A 24,008-nucleotide genomic window follows, 5' to 3' on the forward strand; every position below is an offset into this window, starting at 1 on the left:
TCCTTAGGATCCGGAACCAACCGGATCCGGATTTCGGATCCGCCAGGATCCGGATCTGGCCATCCCTAGTACAGTCATGAACACTTCTGGGTTGTAACGATTCTCTTGATTTTCAATGGGACTGCAAAAACCCAGAAATGTCCGTGATTGTACAGGAGACGGCCTATTCGAGACAAAAATCATTTTCACTTTTAGATTTTTTTACGGGGACAAGGCCAATATTTATAAAGAGGGAGATATGTGTGTGTGTGTGTGTGTGTGTGTGTGTGTGTGTGGTGGGCGAGGGGTGCAAATCCTGTGCAGGGAGCCTTCAAATCTAATCTCTGTCCACCTTAAGAATGAAGTCGATGTAAACAAACGCACATGCCCGTGGGAAAATCCTATTCGTTATTTTCGATGGCAACCGTTGCACTTGCCTTTGGGTCGTAGGAAGAAGAAAAAAGAAAGTCAGCCCAATTCAATAGGGTGCAATAGCGAGGTTGTGATACCTTTTACATAAACAACGGTAACTGTGACCATGGGCGTGTGTTTAGAAGTAACCAATAACGAAGCTTCTCGCAAGTTACGTGTTTCGTTGTTTACACTGACTTTGTTCTCGGAGTGGACGGAGTATAGTTCTAGTTTAGAAAGATCACGCCAGCTCTTGTACTAACCGTCTACGTGCGTCTCATTTGGCGTCCAGTCGTCATTGAGAGTATGAAGCCTCACTTCGAGTGGATCCTCGCGGTAAATTTCTTCCATGATCTCAGCTTCGAATTCTTCATCCGTCTGTCTCTTCTTCTTAGGCATTTCCTCGCTCAACTCGCCTGTCTGGTTGCTAATACCCTCGCCTGATTCGGGTGCCATCCCATAGTCGTCGTCATCATCGTCGTCATCATCACCATCATCGTCAAAATCTTCGTCGTCTTCGTAGTCATAGTCTTCATAATCGTCAGAATCGGTATCGCTCTTGTAGTAGTCATCGTCGTCCTTGTCAAAGTGGTCGGCTTCATCCTCCACACCTTCATCTTCAACTTCCTCCACAATTTCTTCTTCACCATCTTCCTCCTCTTCCTGCTTATTATCATTACCATCACCCTCCTCCTCTTCCTCCCCTTCTCCCTCTCCTTCTTCCTCACCCTCTTCTTCCTCTACCTCTTCTTCTTCTTCTTCCTCTCCCTCTTCTTCTTCCTCCTCTCCCTCTTCTGCCACTCCCTCTTCTGCTTCTCCTTCTGCTTCCTCTCCTTCTTCCTCTTCCCACTCACCTTCTTCCTCCTCTTCCTCACTTTCAGAATCCTCTTCATCACTTTCGCTCTCTTCTTCCTCCTCCTCCTCATCTTCCTCCTCTTCTTCTTCCTCCTCCTCTTCCTCTTCCTCCTCTTCCTCTTCCTCTTCTCCCTCCTCATCACCACCACCAACACCTTCATCATCATCATCATCTACATCATCATCTTCATCATCATATTCCTCCTCCACTTCTTCTTCCTCCTCCTCTTCCACGTCCTCCTCCTCCTCTTCCTCCTCCTCCTCCTCTTCTTCGACTTCCTCCTCCTCCCCTTCTTCCTCATCTCCTTCCTCTTCTTCTTCATCCTCCTCCTCTTCTCCTTCTTCACTCTCTTCTCCTTCCTCACCCTCCTCCTCTTCTCCTTCTTCATCCTCCTCCTCTTCTCCTTCTTCATCCTCCTCCTCATCCCCTTCTTCACCCTCCTCTTCTTCACCTTCTTCACTCTCCTCTCCTTCTTCACCCTCCTCCTCTTCTCCTTCTTCACTCTCCTCCTCTCCTTCTTCACCCTCCTCCTCCTCTCCTTCTTCACCCTCCTCCTCCTCTCCTTCTTCACCCTCATCCTCCTCTTCTTCTTCACCCTCCTCTTCTTCCCCTTCTTCGCCCTCCTCCCCTTCTTCACCTTCTTCTTCCCCTTCTTCCTCCTCCTCTCCTTCTTCTCCTTCTTCCCCCTCCTCCCCTTCCTCTCCTTCTTCCCCCTCTTCCCCTTCGTCACCCTCCTCTTCCTCTTCTTCCTCTTCCTCTTCCTCTTCTCCCTCCTCTTCTTCATCTTCATCCTCTTCCTCCTCCTCCTCTTCTTCTTCTTCCTCCTCCTCCTCTTCCTCGGACTCCTCATCCTCGTAAGCATCCAGAGAATCGTAATCATAAATTTCATCATCCATATCCAATGAATATTCCAATTTCTCTAGTTTTAGTTTTCGCACCTTAGTCCCCCCACCATCTTCATCATCTTGTTCTAACGAGAACTGTTCATCATCTGCTAGATCTCCTAGCTCCAGCTGAATACCCAGCTCTTTCACCTTCTCTCTTCTTGACCTTTTCGACCGTCTCCAATCTTCCTCTGTCCAGGTGAATAGATCTGTTTGAGAGAAAGAAAAAACACTTGGTTAGCCTATTACATATGTGACGAATCACGGTAGACATGCAAGTATTTTTAGTAACTGATAGAAAGAATTATAAATATGGCGGTAAACAATAAGTAAGAGAAAATAAAAGGACAACAGAAAAGGAAAAGCAGAGACTGTAGCACAGGGGATTGGATAAATTATGAAAATATAAGCACATAAAAGTTACCAAAATACAGAAATGTAATTTTGGCAATACAAGAGACACAGACAAAAGAAAAATTTAGAAATGGCTATGGGAACAGTGAACACGCTCTTAGAAGTAACACTCGGTGAAATAAGCCTACAAAATAAGTGTAAAGAGAAAGGGCAAAAAAAAAAAAAAAAGCAGGATGGCCACTAGCGTACGTAGGATCTCATTTCGGAGGGGGTTGAAATTGTAAAAGTGTATATATCACATAGCTGCGTTCTAAGAAAGGGACGGTTATACATAAAATATTTCGTACTTACGATTTTAAACCTTCGTTTTATAACTATCCTAAAAACAATAGTAATCGAAGAACATTTTCAGGAGAATTTGCATTGACTACTTTGTTTTTTCCCCAAGATCTTTACTGCTCTCAGATAAAACTTTTGATCCTCTCATAATTTCTGGAACGGCTGTAGCGACATCACCCTCCTCCCCCCACGCCCCATTGCGTACGCCAGTGAGGATGTGAAGCTACAAGCAGCAAAAAAGTGGATAAAAATGACGGAAAAGAAGTAACTGGATAATCAGACAAGCGAAAAGTGAAATTATATTTCCAATACTCACGCTAAATTATTGATTGATTTGCTTTATTTTACTTCTCTTTTGTGTCACTTTTGGCTAATTTGCGAATTTGCGCGATCTGCTAATCTGTTTAATTTCAATGTATTTTTCTCGTTCTTTCTCCTTGTTCCACTCTTGTATGATTCCTATTGTTGCATATGAATGAATCACTGGTATACGAAGGGGGGTAGCTGATGAGGCTGCAGCCCCTTCTGAAATTTTGAGAAGAAGAATCCAAATTTTTAAATGAAAATCCGAAGAACCCGAAAAAACGAAAGGAGTAAATGTAAACTCCATTTAAAATGCCTTCCGATTACCATTCTTGTCTTCGAGTACAGTGTCTCTCAAAAGTTTTAGGACAACGACATTTTAAACTAGGCAACCCAATTTACACAAGGCGTTGGTGGGTTGCGTGTAGAGTTAGGCTCAATTTCAGGGTTGCCACATGCACAATAGATATTTATAAAATACGCGAAAGGAATAAAAACAAGTATTATTGTACAAAATTATTAAAAATATCACTATTATATCGCAAGTGACAAAATTCTTTCTGAAAGAAGAAAAATAGGTTTTCTAGTATTTCATCGCTGATGAGTCTACAGAAAGGAAAAGAGGTGAGAGAGAACGAAAGGTGACAAAGGAGAGAAGAAAGAGAAAGCGAGAGGAGAAGAGGAAAAGTAGAGGAGAGAAGAAAGAGAGGATAGACGAGGAGAGGAGATGTAGTGAAGAGAATGGAAAAATATTCTAGGAGAGATGAGGAAAATGGAGCAAAGAAGAGGAAACGAGAAGAGGGGAGTGGAGAGTAAAGTAAAGGAGAGAAAAAGAGAAGAACGAAAAGAAGAGGAGAAGAATGCAGAGGAGTCGGAAATCTAAGACAGGAGAGGAGATACGAGGAGTGTAGATGAGTGGGATGGAGATAGGATGCGAGAAAAGTAGGGAAGGCGATATGAGATAAAAGCAGAGCGAGCAGAAGGAGGGGAGAGGAGAAGGAGAAGAGAAGAACAGAAGGGACTGAAGAGAAGAGGTAGTTGCAGAAAATATCGTCTCAGCGTCAAGAATTGATGCATTGGTCAAATTATCGACATGAAACATTCAATAACATTTTGAAATGTATTGGAGAATGTATTAGATCGGTTCGAAATGCCTTTGGGCTTAGTTCAGAGCAAGGTAAAATCTTCCATGTAAGATCTTTGATTTTACCTGCGATTATACCACTAAAAACATGAATGTAATTTGAATATTTATAAGAATTATCCAATTTTTGTCCACTTCTCGGTTCGTTGAAATGGAGATTTTCCCCTCCCCCATCGTTAATTCCAAACTGAATAATTCCGTTTCACACGGCGTGGACAATGAACACAATGAGATAGGTCTAAAACTTACGAAAATTTTCTGCCACCGGAAGGTTTTTTTTTTCTTTTTAAATTTTCTTTATTGTAATTAGCTACTACTTACACAGATTTTACATTTGGACGTTAATTTCAAAGGATCACATGTAGAAAATTTGCATACAAGGCTTTACAGGTTATCTGATCATTGTGATAATATTGTTCACTGGCATAGAATTTGAATGACAGTTCTTGTACATGAGGTTGGTTGCCAAGCACATAGTAGACGTAATGTCCTATGAGAAATTGCACTGCACGTGTTCTTGTGAGAGGAAAATACTGAAACTCTGGAGTTAATAAATGGTTCACCGTGAAGTCATTCGGAGAGCGGCGGCATATGATTCCAAGTAACTTCTTAAGGTGTTTCCAATGTTCCACGACTGTCACACATGTCGTTAGTCGATGCACTAGGATGTCGTCCTGTGCACATTTGGTACATTGGGAGTTGTCTGCCATAAGGTATCTCTGCAATCGTACTCTAGTGACGATAGCATCGTGTACAGTTAAGTACCATATGGATCGAACTCGATTGGGGAGGTGGGTCGCCGCTATGTTTCTCCACACGATGTTCCAGCGCACACTGGGGAATAATGGGACAATACGCGGAATATGTTTCATCCGTGTTTGCAGCATTTTTGATAGAGATTTGACTGTTATATCAGAATGATCCACACTTGGAAGGAGCATCAACATGTAACAAATTTCCACTATGGTTGTTCGTAAACAGAGAAATTTAGTGGGTATAACACCTGGGTAAATTGGGGCACATAGTTCCACTTCATCCAGCATGGAGCGTAGCACACGAGCCGTCATGCTATCTTGATGCTGGACTATCATGGTGATATGGCGGTGCAAAAATAAGGCTTGCGCTTGTCGGTCGATACTCAGCAGGTTTAATCCTCCAAGGCGAGTTGGTAGGCATAGTGTGTTATGAGCTACATGGAACAGGTGACCGTGCCAGAGAAAGCGTGTGATCATTCTCCGGATTCTCGCAGCCGTTTGGCTAGGCACGGGTAGTATTTGCGCCACATACCATAGTTTCGAGAGTGCATAAGTGTTGACATATTTGATTCTAGCGCTTAGTGACAGTTGGCGGAGTCGGTTGAAATGTAATACTGCTTGTATTTTGGGCACTATGGTTTGAAATGTGTGGTTGGAAGTCTCGACCAGGTTTCTCGAGAAGTAGATCCCGAGTACTTTCAATACGTCCGTCACGGTCATTGGGACAGATTCTGTCCAGTTCCTTGCCATTCTCCCCAAGGGTAGTATTTTTGATTTTCTCAGGTTGAGACACAAGCCTTTATTTACTCGTAATTGTTCCAAGATTTCCATTAGGTTAACATAATCCTGATGATCACGCACCACCACTGTGACATCGTCGGCGTATGCAAAAACTCGGTAGGTCATGCCATACGCTTGTATCCCTTGTAGTCGTTGATTTATTTGGTGTAGGAAGGGACTAAAAGCTGTACAGAAGGCGAGGAGTGAAAAGGAGCAACCTTGCCTAACAGAGCGCTGAAGAACAAACGGCGAGGATAATGTTCCATTTACACACAAATGTACCCGAGCCTGGGTGTATAGGCTCTTTATCGCTTCTACGAAGGATTCTCCGCATCCAACCTGAGTTAAATGCCGAAATAGATAATGATGATACAATGAGTCAAATGCTCCTTTGAAGTCCAGGGCTACTAGAGCTGCTTCCGAGTCAGGGGCTTCATTCATTACAATAACGATGTCTCGTATGCTAGTGAGAACGGTAGTTATATTGCCATTAGTTCCGTGCACAAATTGATGAGGGCCTAGTAGGGTAGCTGTATAGTGTTGTAGTCGGCGCGTTAATATTCGTGCCAATATTTTATAATCGGCACATAACAAAGTGATGGGGCGATAATGTTCAGGTGTTAAGGGATGTATCACTTTCGGGATTAAGACCATGACCCCTGTCGAGCTTGTACGACCTAACGTCTTCTGCGCAAAACAGGCATTGAGCCACCGCATAAGCAGGTCTGCCATGGTAGGCCAAAATGTTTGAAATAATTCAATCGGTAGTCCGTCTATGCCCGGGGTTTTTCCTTTTTGAGCTTGTTGGATGGCCGCTTCCACTTCTTCCTTAGTGAACGGTTGGTTTAAGATGGCTTCATCTTCCCCTGATAGCGTGGGGATATCGGGGTATGTCACGTGTTCTTCTTCCGCCTGGGGTGCCTTAAATTGTGCTGCATAGTGTTCATATAGGCATGCACGAATGTCTGAGGGTTGTGTGAGGCATTCGTTCCCTTGTTGCAATCTCGTTATGAGTTTCCTTTTCCCACTTCGCTGTTCTGCGCTTACATGGGCAATACTGGCTTGTTCTTGAGGGTCAATTGTTGGGTGACGACTTCTCACCACGAAACCTGCCATTCGCTCGTGGTGCATCCTCAGTAGGACCGATTGTATGCGTTTCAGTTCCTGCAGGACTGGGTCGCCCCGTATGAGTTGTTGCGTCAACTCGTGGAGTACGCGATAATAACTAACTAACTAACTCTCTAGCCTTCTTAAACTCGAAGGTTCATGGCTGCAGCAACACAGGCCTTCCATCTGTCCCTATCTTGAGCAAGATATACCGATGGGGGACAAAATAATACGAACACCTGTGAATGTAGAGAAAATCTTTATTAATAGGGGGTTGGACCACCCTGTGACTGAAGTATACTTTGTATGCGACGTGGCATGGACGTATAGAGGTCATGCACAATGTTTAAGGGAATATGGAGCCATTCTTCTTCCAGAGCAGTCTCCAATTCCGAAAGTGTGGCTGGAGGCGGACTTCGAGCACGAAGTTTGGACTCCAAATATCCCCACAAATGTTCTATAATTGTCAGGTCAGGAGACTGTGGGGGCCATTCAAGATGTCCTACTTCATCGTCATGTTCTTCAAACCATGTTTGGACAGACCCAGCAGTGTGGATAGGAGCGTTGTCGTCTTGAAAAAGCGGTCGGTTACCAGGAAATAAAGTCTGGACAAAAGGATGGAGATGATCCCCCAGAATGCTGCGATAGTGACTGGCATTGATCTTCCCATGCAGAAAAACAAATGGTCCCACACCATGCCAAGATATCGCGCCCCATACCATAATGGACCCACCTCCATGCTTCACAGTCGGCAAGAGGCAGTCAGGATGAAATGCATCTCGAGGCGTTCTCCACACATAAACTCGCCCCGTGGTCTGAAATAACGTGAATGTTGATTCATCAGACCAGATGACTTGTTGCCATTGCTGTGGGGACCAACTTCTGTGAGCTCTGCACCATTGGCGTCGCTTGACAGCATTACGTGATGTCACCAATGGCTTACGAATTGCCACTCTGCCATGAATGTTTGCAGCATGGAGTTCCCTTTTGACAGTTTTGGTTGAAATGGGGTCCTGGAGAGGCCTGTTCATTTCAGATGTTATCTCGGATAACGATTGCTTGTGCTTTCGGGCCACTATGCGCTTCAACACCCTCCTATCCCGAGCAGCAAGCTTTGTCTTTCGTCCACTGTTGTGCTTTGAAGACGCCATCTTACCTTGTGTTGTGTACGCTGTCATAACGGCTGATACTGTGCTCCTTGCACACCCAACAAGCTTTGAGGTTTCAGTCACCGTGGCTCCAGCTGAACGTGCTCCAACAATCATGCCTCTTTGGAACTCTGTCAGGTCTGACATTGCAGTGTCTCTTGAGAGCATATGATAGACGAATGCACCACCAATAACAGCTCTTGGCAAACTAATACCTTCCCCTTCACAGCCACTAGGTGGCAGACTTCAGTGCCAGGTGATGCTGCTGTACTGCCGGTGTGAAATGTGGCATACTTTTTCACAGGTGTTCGTATTATTTTGTCCCCCATCTGTATATACTCCTTTCCATCCCTACCGATTTCCTTTAGGTCCATCTCAACGTTGTCCCTCCATCTTCGTCTTGGTCTTCCTACAGGTCTCTTACCATCAGGTTTCCCAACAAGAATCCTGTAAACTCCTCTTTCCTCTCCCATTCGTGCCACATGGCCTGCCCACCTAAGTCTTCTTGATTTAATTATTCTAATAATATCTGGACATGAGTACAAATTATGTAGTTCTAAATTATGTAACCCTCTCCACTCACCTGTCTCCTCATCCCTTTTAGGTCCAAAGATTTTCCTAAGGATCTTATTTTCAAATACTCTCAATTTATGTTCCTCTTTCAATGTAAGGGACCAAGTTTCACACCCATATAATACTACAGGCAAAATTACGGTTTTGTATATTTTAACTTTTAGTTTCTTAGATATTAAACGAGAAGACAAAAGTTTATGAAGAGAGAAGTAACATGCATTTCCTGAATTAAGCCTACTTTTTATTTCCTCTTTAATATAATTTTCATTTGTTAATATTACTCCTAAGTATTTGAATTTGGAAACTGGTTCAAACGAGTTGTTATCAATAATTAGATTTTGATTATTACCTAACACTTGGTTTCGGCCTGTAAGCATATATTTAGTTTTCTCTTTGTTAACTTCCAAACCTATCTCTTTAGCAGTTTTGAAAAATATTTTAGCATTATTCTTAATTGTATTCACATCATCCCCCAGTAAGTCTACATCATCTGCATATGCTAACAACTGAGTCATACCATTTAATTTTAGTCCTTCGTTAGTTTCTTTTACCTTCCTAACAGCATATTCTAAGGCAAAATTAAAGAGCAATGGAGATAATGCATCTCCTTGTTTTAACCCATCATGAATTGTAAATTTGTCAGACATATTAATACCCACACGAATTTTACTTTCTGTTTTACTGGTGCATATTTTTATCATACTAACAAGCCTCTTACGTATTCCAAACTCTACTAATATATTATATAATTTATCTCTTTTGACAGAATCATATGCTTTTTTGAAATCAATGAATAGCTGATGGACATTTTGATTATATTCCCACTTTTTTTCAAGTGTCTGTCTGATGTGAAAAATTTGATCTGTAGTTGATCTGTTACGTTTAAATCCACATTGATAATCACCTATAATTTCATTAGCATATGGGGTTAGTCTTGTTAAAAGAATGTTAGACAATATTTTGTATGTTGTTGACAGTAGAGAAATTCCACGGTAATTACTGCAGTTCATTTTATCACCTTTTTTAAACACAGTAACAATTATGGATTCTTTCCACTGTTGAGGGATTTCTTCTTTATTCCATATTAAACAAATTAATTTATGAATTTGACATATTAATGAATTTCCACCATATTTAATTAACTCAGCTGGTATTAAATCAATGCCAGGTGCTTTGTTATTCTTTAGCCTTTTAATAGCATCTTCAACTTCAGTCAAGTTAGGTTCTGGGACTAAAGGTTCTGCTGTGTGTACTTCATTTACTTCTGATTTATCTCCTACATGGACATTTAAAAGGTCATTAAAGTAGTTCTTCCATCTATTTAGAATATCGCTTGGGTCAGCTAGAAAATCACCGTCTTTATCTTTTATCAAGTTTACTTAAGGTTGCCACCCCTTTCTAAATTCATTTACACCTTTATATAAATCTCTGATATTTTTATTTTTGCTTTTTGTTTCAATTTCGTTAATTTTGCTTTTCAAGTAATCTCTTTTTTTACTTCTAAACGTGCGGTTAACTTCTCGCTTTATTCTATTATAATTGCTTAGATTTGTATCATCCGAGTTATTTAACCACCTAAGTCTAGCCTGATTTCTTATTTCTATTAGGTTATGACATTCATTATCAAACCATGGCTTACTTTTTCTTGGTTTATGGTATCCTATACTTTCTTTAGCTGCTGATTCTATTGCATTACGTATGAGCTCCCAATTCTTATTTACGTCTGTTTCATTTATATTTTCATCATCATTTAAATCCTGCAAAACATCAAATCTATTTGACAGTTTAATTTGGTAATCTTTCTTAATTCTTTCATCAGTAAACTTTCCTGTATCAAATTTTAGAACTTTTAGATTTTGTTGCTTATGATTTATCACTGAGAGTCTTTCTCTTAATTTAGCAATTACTAAATAATGGTCACTGGCACAGTCAGCACCTCTTTGTGTACGAACGTCAATTATACTAGTATGCCTTCTCTTATCAATGACAATATGATCTATCTGATTATGAGTATTACCATCTGGAGAAGACCAGGTATATTTATGGATATCTTTATGTTTAAAAGTGGTACTTTTCACAATTAAATTCTTTGAGGTTGCAAAAGTAATCAATCTTATACCATCATCATTACTTAATTCATGAAGACTTTCTTTACCAATCGTGGATTTAAATGTCTCTTCTTTGCCAATCTGTGCATTACAGTCACCTAACAGAATTTTCATATCATAGTGAGAAAATTTATCAAAGACCTGTTCTAACTCTGTATAAAAATCATCTTTAGTATTATCATCTTTATCTTCCGTTGGTGCATGTATGTTTATTAAAATAATTTTACACCACCTACCCTGTAAAACTGCATATGATATCCTATCATTAATAAATTCTACTGTTTTAAGAGCCGAGATAATTCTATTATTTATGAAAAAGCCTGTTCCAAAATTATGATTTTCAGTACCACCATAGAAAAAAGTATAATTTTTAGTTTTACAATTCCCTTCTCCTGGCCACCTAACTTCCTGGACAGCTACTACATCTAATTTATACTTCACTATCTCATTAACTGTACACTGAAATGTCCCAGGCCGGTAAAGGCTCAGAACATTCCAGGTGCCTAATTTAATATCCTTATTCCTAATGTAGATCTTATCCTTAGTCCAGGGACCTCCCAAAGTAGTCCCCACCCGGAGATCCGAACGGGGGACTATTTTACCTCCGGAATAATAGAAGTTGTATTTCTTATGGAAATCCGTGTGCATCATACGTGTGTATGCTATACAAAAATGCTTGATTGACGGCTTCAGGAATGTGTCCCACCATGTGATGATATCAGTTTGGCGCCTGCTCATATTTTCCCATTCCTTCCACTTTTGTTTGAAGGCTGTTCGAAATTGTTCATCTTGAAGAATCCGACTATTAAGTTTCCAGTATCCCCGTCCCCGAACTGCAGTTTTGGCGTCCATTGCCATGTCTAGTTGCACACTGAGGTGGTCGGTGAAGCAAGTGGGAAAAATCTTTATAGCTGACACTTTGGGTAATAAGTTCGCACTTACATAGAAACGGTCTAATCGACTGGCCGAGTCTGGACGTATGAAGGTGAATCCTTCCAGTTGTGGGTGCTTGGTTTCCCTGACATCTTTTAGGTGAAAGGCCTCGACCAGGGTAGAGAGACTGAGGGATGAGTTAAACCCTGGATCTTGATCTTGTCGTCGTAACACACAGTTAAAATCCCCAGCAAGGACAATATGTTGGTGGTTGCCCCCTAAAGCTGTCGCCACTTCTGTTGCATAGAAAGTGTTTCGTGCCTCGCGGGCCACTGATCCTGAAGGCGCATAGATATTACAAAACCAGATTTTACCTATTTCGACGCATGTAATTCGCCCAGAGGGATGCAGGAAAGTTTTGTTAACAGGTATACCTTGTCGTACCAAAATGGCAGTACCTGTGGCGTTATATGTGAAATTATTATATATAGTGTAGTCGTGGCCGCATGTAAAATCGTCTGTACCTACCTCTTGAAGGAAAAGAAGATCGAGAGCACTTTGCTTTATATAATCAGTCAAGGCATGGTGTTTGACTGTAGAGGATAGTTTGTTCAGATTTAGTGTGGCAAAATGATACACGGGAGCCGTCATATAACACACTAATGATATAAACAACCAAAACATTGCATGTACTTACAGGTTTCCTGAAGAATCGGTATTTAGAGTGGTCGTCATCGTGGGGTTGGGGGTTGTTTCCAAAGGGTTGGGCACAATTGGGGTCAGGGTATACTTCACTGGCGATGGTGAACGCTGTTCGTTCGTTTTCTTCGCCGGGTGGGTGTGATTCTGGTCTGTGCTACGTTGCTTCTTCCTCTTCTTCTTTCCCAGTATGGGTGAAGATGGGGTCGGCAATGATGGTGGTTCTAGAGTCAGGTCCATGTTTTTCGTCTGCGAAGAATCTGCATCTACTGGTGGTGAGTTCTCGATGGTTTCCACAGGAGTCATCTGCGTAGTACTTAGCGGCATGATTGTAGTCTCGTCATTGGTAGATACTGGAACCTCCATGGGATCGACACTAGGCAAGGTGCTGTTTTCTTCGGTCGGTGTTAAAGGGACATCCTGTATTGTATCGGAACTGGCATCTACAGTTGATTCAGTTTGCGTCTTGGTTATTGGAGCTGGAAGTACTGTCCGATCATTGTGTATCACTTCTTCAGCGCTGTAGAGGTTGAATGGGGCGGGTCGCACTCTCCCTGCGTACGAGTTATCACTTGTGCGTGCTGTTGGCCTCTGGCGACTAGGGCATTGGTTAAAGAAATGATCGACCGCATCACAGTAGGAACACGTACGCTCTTGATCATTGTACGTGACCCAATATCGGCCGCCACTGATCGTAACATATGAAGGTATCGCACGGGACAAGTTCATCTTTACTAATTTTCTTCCGGTTCTCACTGGGTATATGTGGTCATTCGAATACGTTTTGTCATCAAGGAATATCACCTGTCCGTAGTTGTAGTACAGAATAAATTGCTTCATCTGACATTTCACTCGGCACGACGTGCAGCCGCACTATCACATGATTTTCGTCTGCCCACGTCATTATCACTTCATGTTCGCCGTCATCGTCATTATACATATACACTCCTTTCGACTCGCGTAATAACTGTTCACCCGTTACTTTAGACAATAATTTCACAAAAACACATTTTCTATAATAGTCTACTTCTATACTTACAACCTGTTCTGGTTTCAGTTTCAATTTCGTACTTATCCAGCGATGTAGTTCATTTGACGTTGGCTTATATCTCACTTCTCTAAAGTTCAATTTCAACGTGTTCACTCGCTTGATGGACATTTTCAAGACTTCAGTTTTGTTCGACTGGACGATTACGTAATACACGCGCGCTGTCTCAACTACACGCTACGGGAGAGAGCACCGATCCAACTTCCTCCTTCCGCGGTTCGCGCGAGACTGACTCAGAAGGGTTTGAACCTATGACCATCAGATTGACAGTCCTGAACGGTAAACACTACCCTACAAGCTTTCGCTCCTGAAAGTAAGTAGAAGGAGCTGACCAATGGGAAATGTAGATGCAACTCTCCTCCTACATATAATGTGCAAAGAATACTTGTTTGTAACAAAGAAAAAAAAGGTAGTACGACTCGGCGAAAACATTTAATGGAGAATTGCACATGATGAAAACTTTTCATTCGATATTTGCGGAGGTATCCTGGCATTGAACTCGAGTGGGAAACGGGGTAAAATTAGTATGTCCTGAATTGCCACAAATATAAATAGTTATTTCATTAATATTTGTCAGTCTTTGAAGCAGTACACAATTATCGTTAGAGTATCATAATTCACGATCTTATACATGAAAATATCCCTTCGAATGTGTGTCAATTCATTTATTTGTTTATTTTTTTATATAAATTCCATATGCAGAACAATGTAGCCACTATACACTGCTATTACAAATAATGTTACCATGCTCTTGTTTATAATAAAAGGAGAATTAAAGAAAGAACACCTAGTATGGAGGATCAAACCTGGGACCGTAATCAATGCTTTCAAGAACTCTAACCAATACACTACGCCCTTTGTTTCCTTTGGAGCAACAGTTCTTAATTATTCTGTCGCGTGAATATTCTAAATGTTATCCTGCAAAAAGAAGTTCAATACTCTGATATAGCTCTGTTCTTCTAGTAGAATTACTCTATACAATGCATTTGAAATTTAACTCTGAATTTATTTCTTCGTTGTTAGTATATCTAAGATTGTGAATATACTTTATTGCATTTCTGTCATTGACCTAGATCAGGCCCATACGTAGGATTTCTTTGAGGGAGGGGCCAGACCCAAATATATATATATAAGAGGGCTGTTGCGCAAAGGATTATTATTATTATTATATAAAAGACTGAGAGAGAGAGAGAGAGAGAGAGAGAGAGAGAGAGAGAGAGAGAGAGAGAGAAATATTACAAAATAGTTCAAATAGTGCGAGCGCCATTGAAAAGTCATGATAATTCTATGTTTAGAAAATAATATATTTATAAATTAAATGTTGCGTCCTAAGAAATATTATTACAATAAAGAACATATCTAATTGTGAGTTAAGAAAAAGCAATAATAAAGAGACATTCTCGCATCACGATTGCAGTTCGAAAAAGTCGGGACAGGGATTGAAAGTTACGCACTGTCCTGACTAAATCGCTGAATCGGACGTCTGGTAGCCTTGCATCAATGATTATAACACTAAAACTACCCAATATTGCAGCCTGAAGACTCTTGCGCAAGAAACAGATTCATTTATGTAAGAACAAATTTGAAATTTTTACACATTTCTAAAATCGACGATGTTATTTTCGTAGTTATTGATAGGTTCACATTTAAATATTTTTTCAGGGTTTGAGGGGAGCATGGCCCTCCCATGGGTACTGGCCTGACGTATACAGTGGGAGAGAAATTTTGGAGAATCTTTCTATTAAATTTATTATTTACATCCACCTTTTATGCTCAGATAGGTTTATTGACAATCGTGAACTTTTCGTTTAATAGATAATATTTGGTTTTAAACGACGGGAAAACATTGGTCTAATTTCCATTCTTGCTCTTTTGAGAGAATATATACTTCTACAATAGCAGTCGCGTTCGGAAACGGTGAAAAATAATGACTTGGTTTTCAAAGGCAGACAAGCTTGGTAGCGTAGCTTGCTCGCGTTCAAAGTAACTCACTCACGCTATTCAAGGCCGCTTCTTATCGCAAAACACTGTGCGTCGATGCAGTGTCTGCACCCAGTAAGTTACAAGTAACCAGAGTCGAATTTTAAAGAGAACCTGAAGAATGATAGATTTCATCAGAGGCGGCTAGGTGGGCACTAGCTCAACATGCAATAGTTTAAGTCATAATTTCTGACAAACAAGAAATCTTATTGAATAAGTATTGGGATAGTAATACGTGTGTCCGCTCCTTTTTAACAATGTAAGCTCGAAGATAATCTGTAATACATTTGTTCATGTTGGCAAATTGGTCAACCGGAGCTTATTATAAGGAACTATTTCGTAGATGTTCATGTAAGCGTTATAAAATTACAAATAAAGTATATTCACAATCTTAGATATACTAACAACGAAGAAATAAATTTAGAGTTAAATTTCAAATGCATGTGTATAGATTAATTCTAGAAGAACAGAGCTATATCAGAGTATTGAACTTCTTTTTGCAGGATAACGTTTAGAATATTCACGCGACAGAATAATTAAGAACTGTTGCTCCAAAGGAAACAAAGGGCGTAGTGTATAGGTTAGAGTTCTTGAAAGCATTGATTACGGTCCCAGGTTCGATCCTCCATACTAGGTGTTCTTTCTTTAATTCTCCTTTTATTATAAACAAGAGCATGGTAACATTATTTGTAATAGCAGTGTATAGTGGCTACATTGTTCTGCATATGGAATTTATATAAAAAAATAAACAAATAAATGAATTGACACACATTCGAAGGGATATTTTCATGTATAACATCGTGAATTATGATACTCTAACGATAATTGTGTACTGCTTCAAAGACTGACAAATATTAATGAAATAACTATTTATATTTGTGGCAATTCAGGACATACTAATTTTACCCCTTTTCCCACTCGAGTTCAATGCCAGGATACCTCTGCAAATATCGAATGAAAAGTTTTCATCATGTGCAATTCTCCATTAAATGTTTTCGCCGAGTCGTACTACATTTTTTTTCTTTGTTACAAACAAGTATTCTTTGCACATTATATGTAGGAGGAGAGTTGCATCTACATTTCCCATTGGTCAGCTCCTTCTACTTACTTTCAGGAGCGAAAGCTTGTAGGGTAGTGTTTACCGTTCAGGACTGTCAATCTGATGGTCATAGGTTCAAACCCTTCCGGTGGCAGAAAATTTTCTTAAGTTTTAGACCTATCTCATTGTGTTCATTGTCCACGCCGTGTGAAACGGAATTATTCAGTTTGGAATTAACGATGGGGGAGGGGAAAATCTCCATTTCAACGAACCGAGAAGTGGACAAAAATTGGATAATTCTTATAAATATTCAAATTACATTCATGTTTTTAGTGGTATAATCGCAGGTAAAATCAAAGATCTTACATGGAAGATTTTACCTTGCTCTGAACTAAGCCAAAAGGCATTTTGAACCGATCTAATACATTCTCCAATACATTTCAAAATGTTATTGAATGTTTCATGTCGATAATTTGACCAATGCATCAATTCTTGACGCTGAGACGATATTTTCTGCAACTACCTCTTCTCTTCAGTCCCTTCTGTTCTTCTCTTCTCCTTCTCCTCTCCCCTCCTTCTGCTCGCTCTGCTTTTATCTCATATCGCCTTCCCTACTTTTCTCGCATCCTATCTCCATCCCACTCATCTACACTCCTCGTATCTCCTCTCCTGTCTTAGATTTCCGACTCCTCTGCATTCTTCTCCTCTTCTTTTCGTTCTTCTCTTTTTCTCTCCTTTACTTTACTCTCCACTCCCCTCTTCTCGTTTCCTCTTCTTTGCTCCATTTTCCTCATCTCTCCTAGAATATTTTTCCATTCTCTTCACTACATCTCCTCTCCTCGTCTATCCTCTCTTTCTTCTCTCCTCTACTTTTCCTCTTCTCCTCTCGCTTTCTCTTTCTTCTCTCCTTTGTCACTTTTCGTTCTCTCTCACCTCTTTTCCTTTCTGTAGACTCATCAGCGATGAAATACTAGGAAACCTATTTTTCTTCTTTCAGAAAGAATTTTGTCACTTGCGATATAATAGTGATATTTTTAATAATTTTGTACAATAATACTTAATTTTATTCCTTTCGCGTATTTTATAAATATCTATTGTGCATGTGGCAACCCTGAAATTGAGCCTAACTCTACACGCAACCCACCAACGCCTTGTGTAAATTGGGTTGCCTAGTTTAAAATGTCGTTGTCCTAAAACTTTTGAGAGACACTGTACTCGAAGACAAGAATGGTAATCGGAAGGCATTTTAAATGGAGTTTACATTTACTCCTTTCGTTTTTTCGGGTTCTTCGGATTTTCATTTAAAAATTTGGATTCTTCTTCTCAAAATTTCAGAAGGGGCTGCAGCCTCATCAGCTACCCCCCTTCGTATACCAGTGATTCATTCATATGCAACAATAGGAATCATACAAGAGTGGAACAAGGAGAAAGAACGAGAAAAATACATTGAAATTAAACATTAAACTACACTTGCGTGCAAATAAATAGACCCACCTCACACTTTTGACATAAAATGTTTTTCAGAAAAAATAAGACAATAAAAGAGGTATGAAGTATGTTGTTTGAAAGATCATTTAATAACGCTTAAAGTGAACCTAAAGTTATTAACATTGCTTTATTCTGATAAAGATAAGTAAAGTAAAGAACAAGTAAACATTTTATGTCAAAAGTGTGACGTGGGTTTATTTCTTTGCACGCAAAAATGTTTTAATGATCCTTGTTTTTTAAGTGATTACAAAAATGGCTACCACTTCTTTATCAATTTATTACCAATGTTTACCTTGAAAAAGACAAACGTTTGTAATTTTGATTCGTTGAAGTGTTGCGAACGTTATACCACAGGAGAAACATATTTTTTAAATACACAAATCAAAGCTTACAAAATCAAACACAAACTATGCAGTGAATTTTACTGAAAATTTTTGTCACATTTTTCTTTCTAATCTAATTATTAACATTTTGGTTGGCATTCCCTGTCCCTGGTGGTGGATGAAATTCGGAAATACCTCATTAAAGGGTTTCAAGTTTCAAGTTTCAAATTTGTATGTCACCGTAAATCATTAAGTACGTAAAGATGACATTTAGTTATATTTTTTTTTAATTCTAAGAACAGTAAGAAGTTGATTCTATACAAATCACGGTCCAAAACAATCAATTTCCTTTGATATCCAATAAATTACCATGATCGTTTTCCAAGTATTATGGACCATTTCATAGTTAACCTAATCAATATCATCTTGATACAAGTAACTTTATCTCAGTTAATTTTAAAAAGTAACTTTCCGAGCAGTGGTCGCAATTAACCTATAGAAAAGCGACGTGAAGAGAACCAAAAACCACATATACACGACAAATATTATTGATATAATGGATACATTATACTAACCTTTATCGAATCTCCTTGGTAACTTGGGTGGATCGTAAGTGGGGCAGTTGTCAGAGTAGTGGTCGTATTTGAGCCATAAGATCCTGGCAATCATTTTCTCCTTGGAGAGACTCTCTGGTAGGCTGATATGAATCCCAAGTTTTTCAAAATTGTGGCTGAGTACTGGGGGCGTCAGGGGCCTTCGCCCCCACATGCACAGGGTGATGTGAGGAGTTACAAGGTCATAGACATAGTTGTTGCCCTTTGTCTTCAACGCCTCCAGGTCCTTCAAAAGATTATAGTTTGACTTTTGCAGTCGACGATCCAGCTCGTCCCGTAGAATCGTGCGGATCTGAGTAAAAATTAAGTGGAGTTAATTGCATGTCCAAAACTGTTAATGCGCAAAGCAAATCTCACCAAGAACATTGAAAGCCATATATTTCCATACAGCGCCTCGGCTTTCACCACGTGATTGTTGGTGTTCCTCTGTGAGGGATCGTTCATCAATTTAATCTGATCACCATTCATCTTCGTCGTCGAGATTAGCTTTATGAGACCAGGAAAGTGATGTAAAATAAAAATAAAAAACATGCAAATTCCATGCAGGCACGCATGTTCTCAATAGAAATACAGTGTAGCCAGGTCCATGGCCGTTAGAAAGAAATATTGGGATGGGTTCATCAAGGAACAGCCGACGGATAATGAAACTTTAATAGTTATAAATCGTTAATAATAATAGCAATAACTACTGCTTGGTGATAATGGCTACACTTGTAAAATGGTTACTAATTATTATTATCATTAACATTAAACAGTTAACTATTAATCAATCATATATTTCCTTTTAAATAATCTCATTGTATATATCAATGTGCACCTAATAACATTATTATTCTTCATTGTGTTTATTGTAGGAGTATATTCATGTTTCTATTTTCAAATTTTGAACAAAATCTATCAAAATATCTGTGAATTTTCACTTTTTGGCAATTAATTATTGCCAATTACAGTATATTTTTTCGATAATAAATTATGAAGAAAATAAGGTTATTGAAATCGAAGAATATCGTCCATTATAAATAAAGAATTAATATATATTTTAAAAAAATCTGCCAAGTAATATAATGGAATGATTAATTTTTGATTTGATTATGTAATTATCCGAAAATGTTTACTAAACCAGTGAGAGTGATTTGGACCCTAACCCCTTCCCTTACATACGGTCATGTCAGGTCGATATAAGTTTTTAGCCAGATCAAGGGTGTGAATAGATAAGAAATAAAGGTGTGCGAGTTGATATAACGATATTTGTCCTGTATATGCGCTCTCCGGCTCTGTCCACAATCTCACCTGTCCTACCCTGCATGGCCGTATTTAGAGGGGAGGGGGTTTCTAGGGTCCACCTCCCCCACCCGAAACTTCTGACATGTTGGATTAATGGAAGTTCAGAAACCAAAATCTGTAACTCATTTTCAATTTTTTTTTTCGAAGCATCACAAAATACAAGGAGACAATGTTGAAACGACCAAGCTAGAATTTTCATACATTTGGAATTCTGACACTTGAGTGAAACAGGATTTATTCCCGGAATTGCAACCCGTCCGCGATCCCTCCATTTTCACTTCTGCTGTCTTCTCTCCAGTGTTGTTCCTGCGTCACAAGGAATATAAACTGAAAATTCACTTATGATTGTCCCAAAACTCCCTTTCCAACTTTGAAATTTCCTTGTCGATAAAGTTGAAAATCCCCTTGATAGGAGTTCAAACCTAGGATCTCCAATTTCGTAGAGCATTACGTTCACGATTGAGACAATCCATGCACCAGGCTAAGTTTTTAAAAAGAATAACCGGTTCCACACTTTTCAAAATTCCAAAAATTAATTTTTAAGGTCAAACAACAAAAACGTTGTGACTAAAATTTATATCTATCTTTTAAAGCTTTTTCTTGAAGGTATCTAAAATTTAAAATGTTCACTCATCTGTTGGATTGAGTAAGCCCCGTCAAGGATATAACAATAATAATAATAATAATAATGATTATTATTATTATAGTATAAAATTGTTTTATTATTACGAAATTTTAATTAGAATATTATTGTATAATTATTGTTATTATTACTCTTATTCAAATTTCTCGCGACGCCCATGGGAACAATTCTGAATGAACCCCCCGAAAAAATTTCCTGCCTACGGCCATGCTAGCCCGTGCATGGGCATTTACTTACCTTTGTCCCTTCGTCTATTTAAACTAATAATCATTCATCCACGTCGTCGCGATTGAACTTGAAGAAGTATAAAATTCGTATAAAATAAGCAAAATACTAGCTATATCCTAATTTATGGTAGACTTGTGAACATATGATTTTTTTCAAAGGTATGGGATAACACCTGTTGATGTGAAGTATAACATTCTTCCTATTTCTTCATGCTCTTCTATGTAGTTACTAGTTTATCTACTTGTGATTATGTAAATTTGCTAAAAGGAAGTCAAACTGATGATCAGTTTGCAATAATAATTACAACCACAATGCATATCCAACGTTTCTAAGTGACAAAAAAGCAAATACGTACTTCTTTCCAGTCTTCTATACGTTGTGGTGATGCTTCTTCTGGATAGTCAACGGCTTCATCTATTCCCCTTATTAACTGTAAGTCAATAAACATAAACATTTAGTAATTAAAAATCATACAAATATATATGTGTGTATTATGTATGTATGTACAGTTACTCACAATATTGTTCGTACAGATGAAATGTGAGAAGTAAACGAATGCAAAAATTACAATAAGCCTTAGTACTATAGGCATTCTCCCTACATGTAATTATAACGCGTATGGTGATTTACTTACAACAGTTTGTTCCCCCACAAACGTTATTAATAACGAAAGAACATTACATTTTAGCACAAACATGCTATTTTCATGTCATATTTCTGTTCGTACAGTTGCAATGAAAACAGAAAACAAACATAAAAATGTTACAAAATGAGACAATTTAATAGCCAGAATCATATCACTTGGCCTTAATAACTATTTGGCACCTCCTGTGCATAGAAGCGAACAAAGTCTTGTAGATGTCTGAGCTCATTCCCTCCCACCCTAAAGCGACGGCCCTCTTCAGATCTTCTTTTGACTTGCACTCAAGTTTATGGACAAGTTTCTTGAACAATGTCCATAAATGCTCAATCGGATTCAGATCTGAACTTTGAACTAGTGTTTTCAACTGCTTTGGTACATTCAAAATCAACCAGTCCCTGTTGAGTTGAGCAGTACGTTACGTACGTTTGCTCTCGTTATCCTGCTGGAATGTGAACATACATGGCATGGCAACCCTATTTGCTGGGCACTTTTTTTCACGTTATTCTTCAGGATATTATTCCAGACATGTTTGTCCATGATGCCACCAATGACTTGCAATTTCCAAACTCCTCTAGTCGACATACAGGCCCAGATCATAATGGATCCTCCATCATGTCTTACCGTAGGCGTTGTATTGGCAACATTCTCCTGTGTATTTGCCTTCCTCCACACACTGATCACATCATCTGATCAGTGAAGGTTTATTTTGATTTAATCGGACAAGATCACGTTGTCCCAAAACTCCTGATCCTTATGTAAATGCTCTTTAGCAAATCCGACTCTGTCGATACGTTTGAATTGTACAAACAACATTGTGAGTAACTGTATGTAAATAGGTATGTATGTATGCATGTATATAGTGCACGTGAGTGCTCTATATAATTTGACCTTTATAATCTAAACTCTAACGAACACTTATCAACATGATAATATTATCGCCGAAAATCTTTATTTGTCGTTAATGCTTTATTCCATACATTTCTCCCTTTTCCTAACATATTCTGTAATATTTAATATTAAATTCCACAAAGATATTTCACGCAAGTGTAAGATTCTTTGCAATTGTATGTGTTACCACACTATTTGAACTTACTATAAATTTTACAACATACTATGTCACGTACACAAACTGCATTGTTGTTGTTTGACGTAGAGGATCATAGACGGCAGCATGCAAAAAGAACGACGCATATATTTGATGATGCATCAAGCAGTTTAGAAAGTGGGCCAGAGATGGCAGCACTCAAGAAAACGTATATTATTGTAAATAGAGAAGGAGGAAAGCGCTGATGTGGTGAAATAATGATTGTAGATATTAATACTAATTATAATGAAAGAAATAAATGAACTTAGTACAATAACAGGATATAAATAAGGTGGAAAGGGTAATTAATATTCAGTAATAGCATATGTGATCATTATATAAAAGTAAAGAAGTCGAATTGGAATTACGACTCTGTGTCTATTACGGTTTCCACGAACTGAGAGTTTCCTGCGGCTTTTGGGTTGTTTTCCCAGGTGTAGCGCCACTGGTAGGCGCATCTATTGCAGCTCCAAGTTAAGGTTAGCGCCGGCTAGGCGGCGATCTTTAACTAACCTCTTTCTCTTTGTTTGTCTGGGAGATCGATCTTCTTAATATTTCCGTCAATTTGGATCGACAAGGAAAAATACACAATATGCAGTAATTACAAGAAGAAGAGATCTTAGTAATTATAAGAAGAAGATGCCTTAATTATTACATGAAGAAGAAGCCTTAGTAATTACAAGAAGAAAATGCCTTAGTAATTATAAGAAGAAGATGCCTTAATTATTACATGAAGAAGAAGCCTTAGTAATTACAAGAAGAAGATGCCTTAGTAATTACAAGAAGAAGATGCCTTAATTATTACATGAAGAAGAAGCCTTAGTAATTACAAGAAGAAGATGCCTTAGTTATTACAAGAAGAAGAAGCCTTAGTAATTACAAGAAGAAGAAGCCCAAAGAAGAAGATTGGCTACAATTAATAAGAAATAAAAATAGAGAAAAATATTGTATGAAAAGATTTCCAAAGTTATCTAATATTTGTACATGATTATTCAAGAACATATTACGAATTGTACCCTCCGTAGTGGGTTAAATGTATTGTTTCTTTCCATATATTCTTAATGTTAGTCACCCTGATCTGTGCCCAGAGGTATCTCATTGTTTCTACCCTGTGCTAAGCTGGCAGATGCTCACGTGAGAGGACGTGGCAACTACCGTTAATATTAAACAGACTGGATGTTAATTTACAAAAACAGAATGTAACAACTTATTTTTTTATTTAAATTTGGATATTTTATGATAAATAATGATTTTTAATTACAGTTGTGTTCAGCATATATATATATATATATATATATATATATATATATATTAAAAACTG

At 38.7% G+C, this 24,008-nt stretch overlaps 2 protein-coding genes and 1 pseudogene across 2 annotated transcripts in view; 1 reads left to right on the forward strand and 2 right to left on the reverse strand.

Moving 5' to 3' along the window:
- LOC145987033 (dynein axonemal intermediate chain 7-like) overlaps positions 1-1,415 on the reverse strand; it is a 57,549-nt gene extending 56,134 nt beyond the window's left edge. The window contains exons 1-2 of the mRNA XM_083121494.1: positions 1,389-1,415; positions 654-1,302 (exon numbers count right to left, since the gene is read on the reverse strand). Coding sequence (XP_082977620.1) covers positions 654-1,302; positions 1,389-1,415 — 676 coding nt within the window. The remainder of the gene's footprint in view (positions 1-653; positions 1,303-1,388) is intronic.
- A 66-nt stretch (positions 1,416-1,481) lies between these two features.
- Positions 1,482-1,867, forward strand: LOC145987034 (uncharacterized; annotated as a pseudogene).
- A 12-nt stretch (positions 1,868-1,879) lies between these two features.
- Positions 1,880-24,008, reverse strand: part of LOC145987035 (uncharacterized) — a 33,801-nt gene continuing 11,672 nt past the window's right edge. Inside the window, exons 5-8 of the mRNA XM_083121495.1 lie at positions 21,316-21,390; positions 18,767-19,097; positions 1,977-2,339; positions 1,880-1,932 (exon numbers count right to left, since the gene is read on the reverse strand). Coding sequence (XP_082977621.1) covers positions 1,880-1,932; positions 1,977-2,339; positions 18,767-19,097; positions 21,316-21,390 — 822 coding nt within the window. The remainder of the gene's footprint in view (positions 1,933-1,976; positions 2,340-18,766; positions 19,098-21,315; positions 21,391-24,008) is intronic.

The sequence above is a fragment of the Lepisma saccharinum genome, chromosome 4 (assembly GCF_977018435.1).
Source record: "Lepisma saccharinum chromosome 4, izLepSacc3.1, whole genome shotgun sequence".
In the NCBI taxonomy this organism is placed as follows: Eukaryota; Metazoa; Arthropoda; class Insecta; order Zygentoma; family Lepismatidae; genus Lepisma; species Lepisma saccharinum.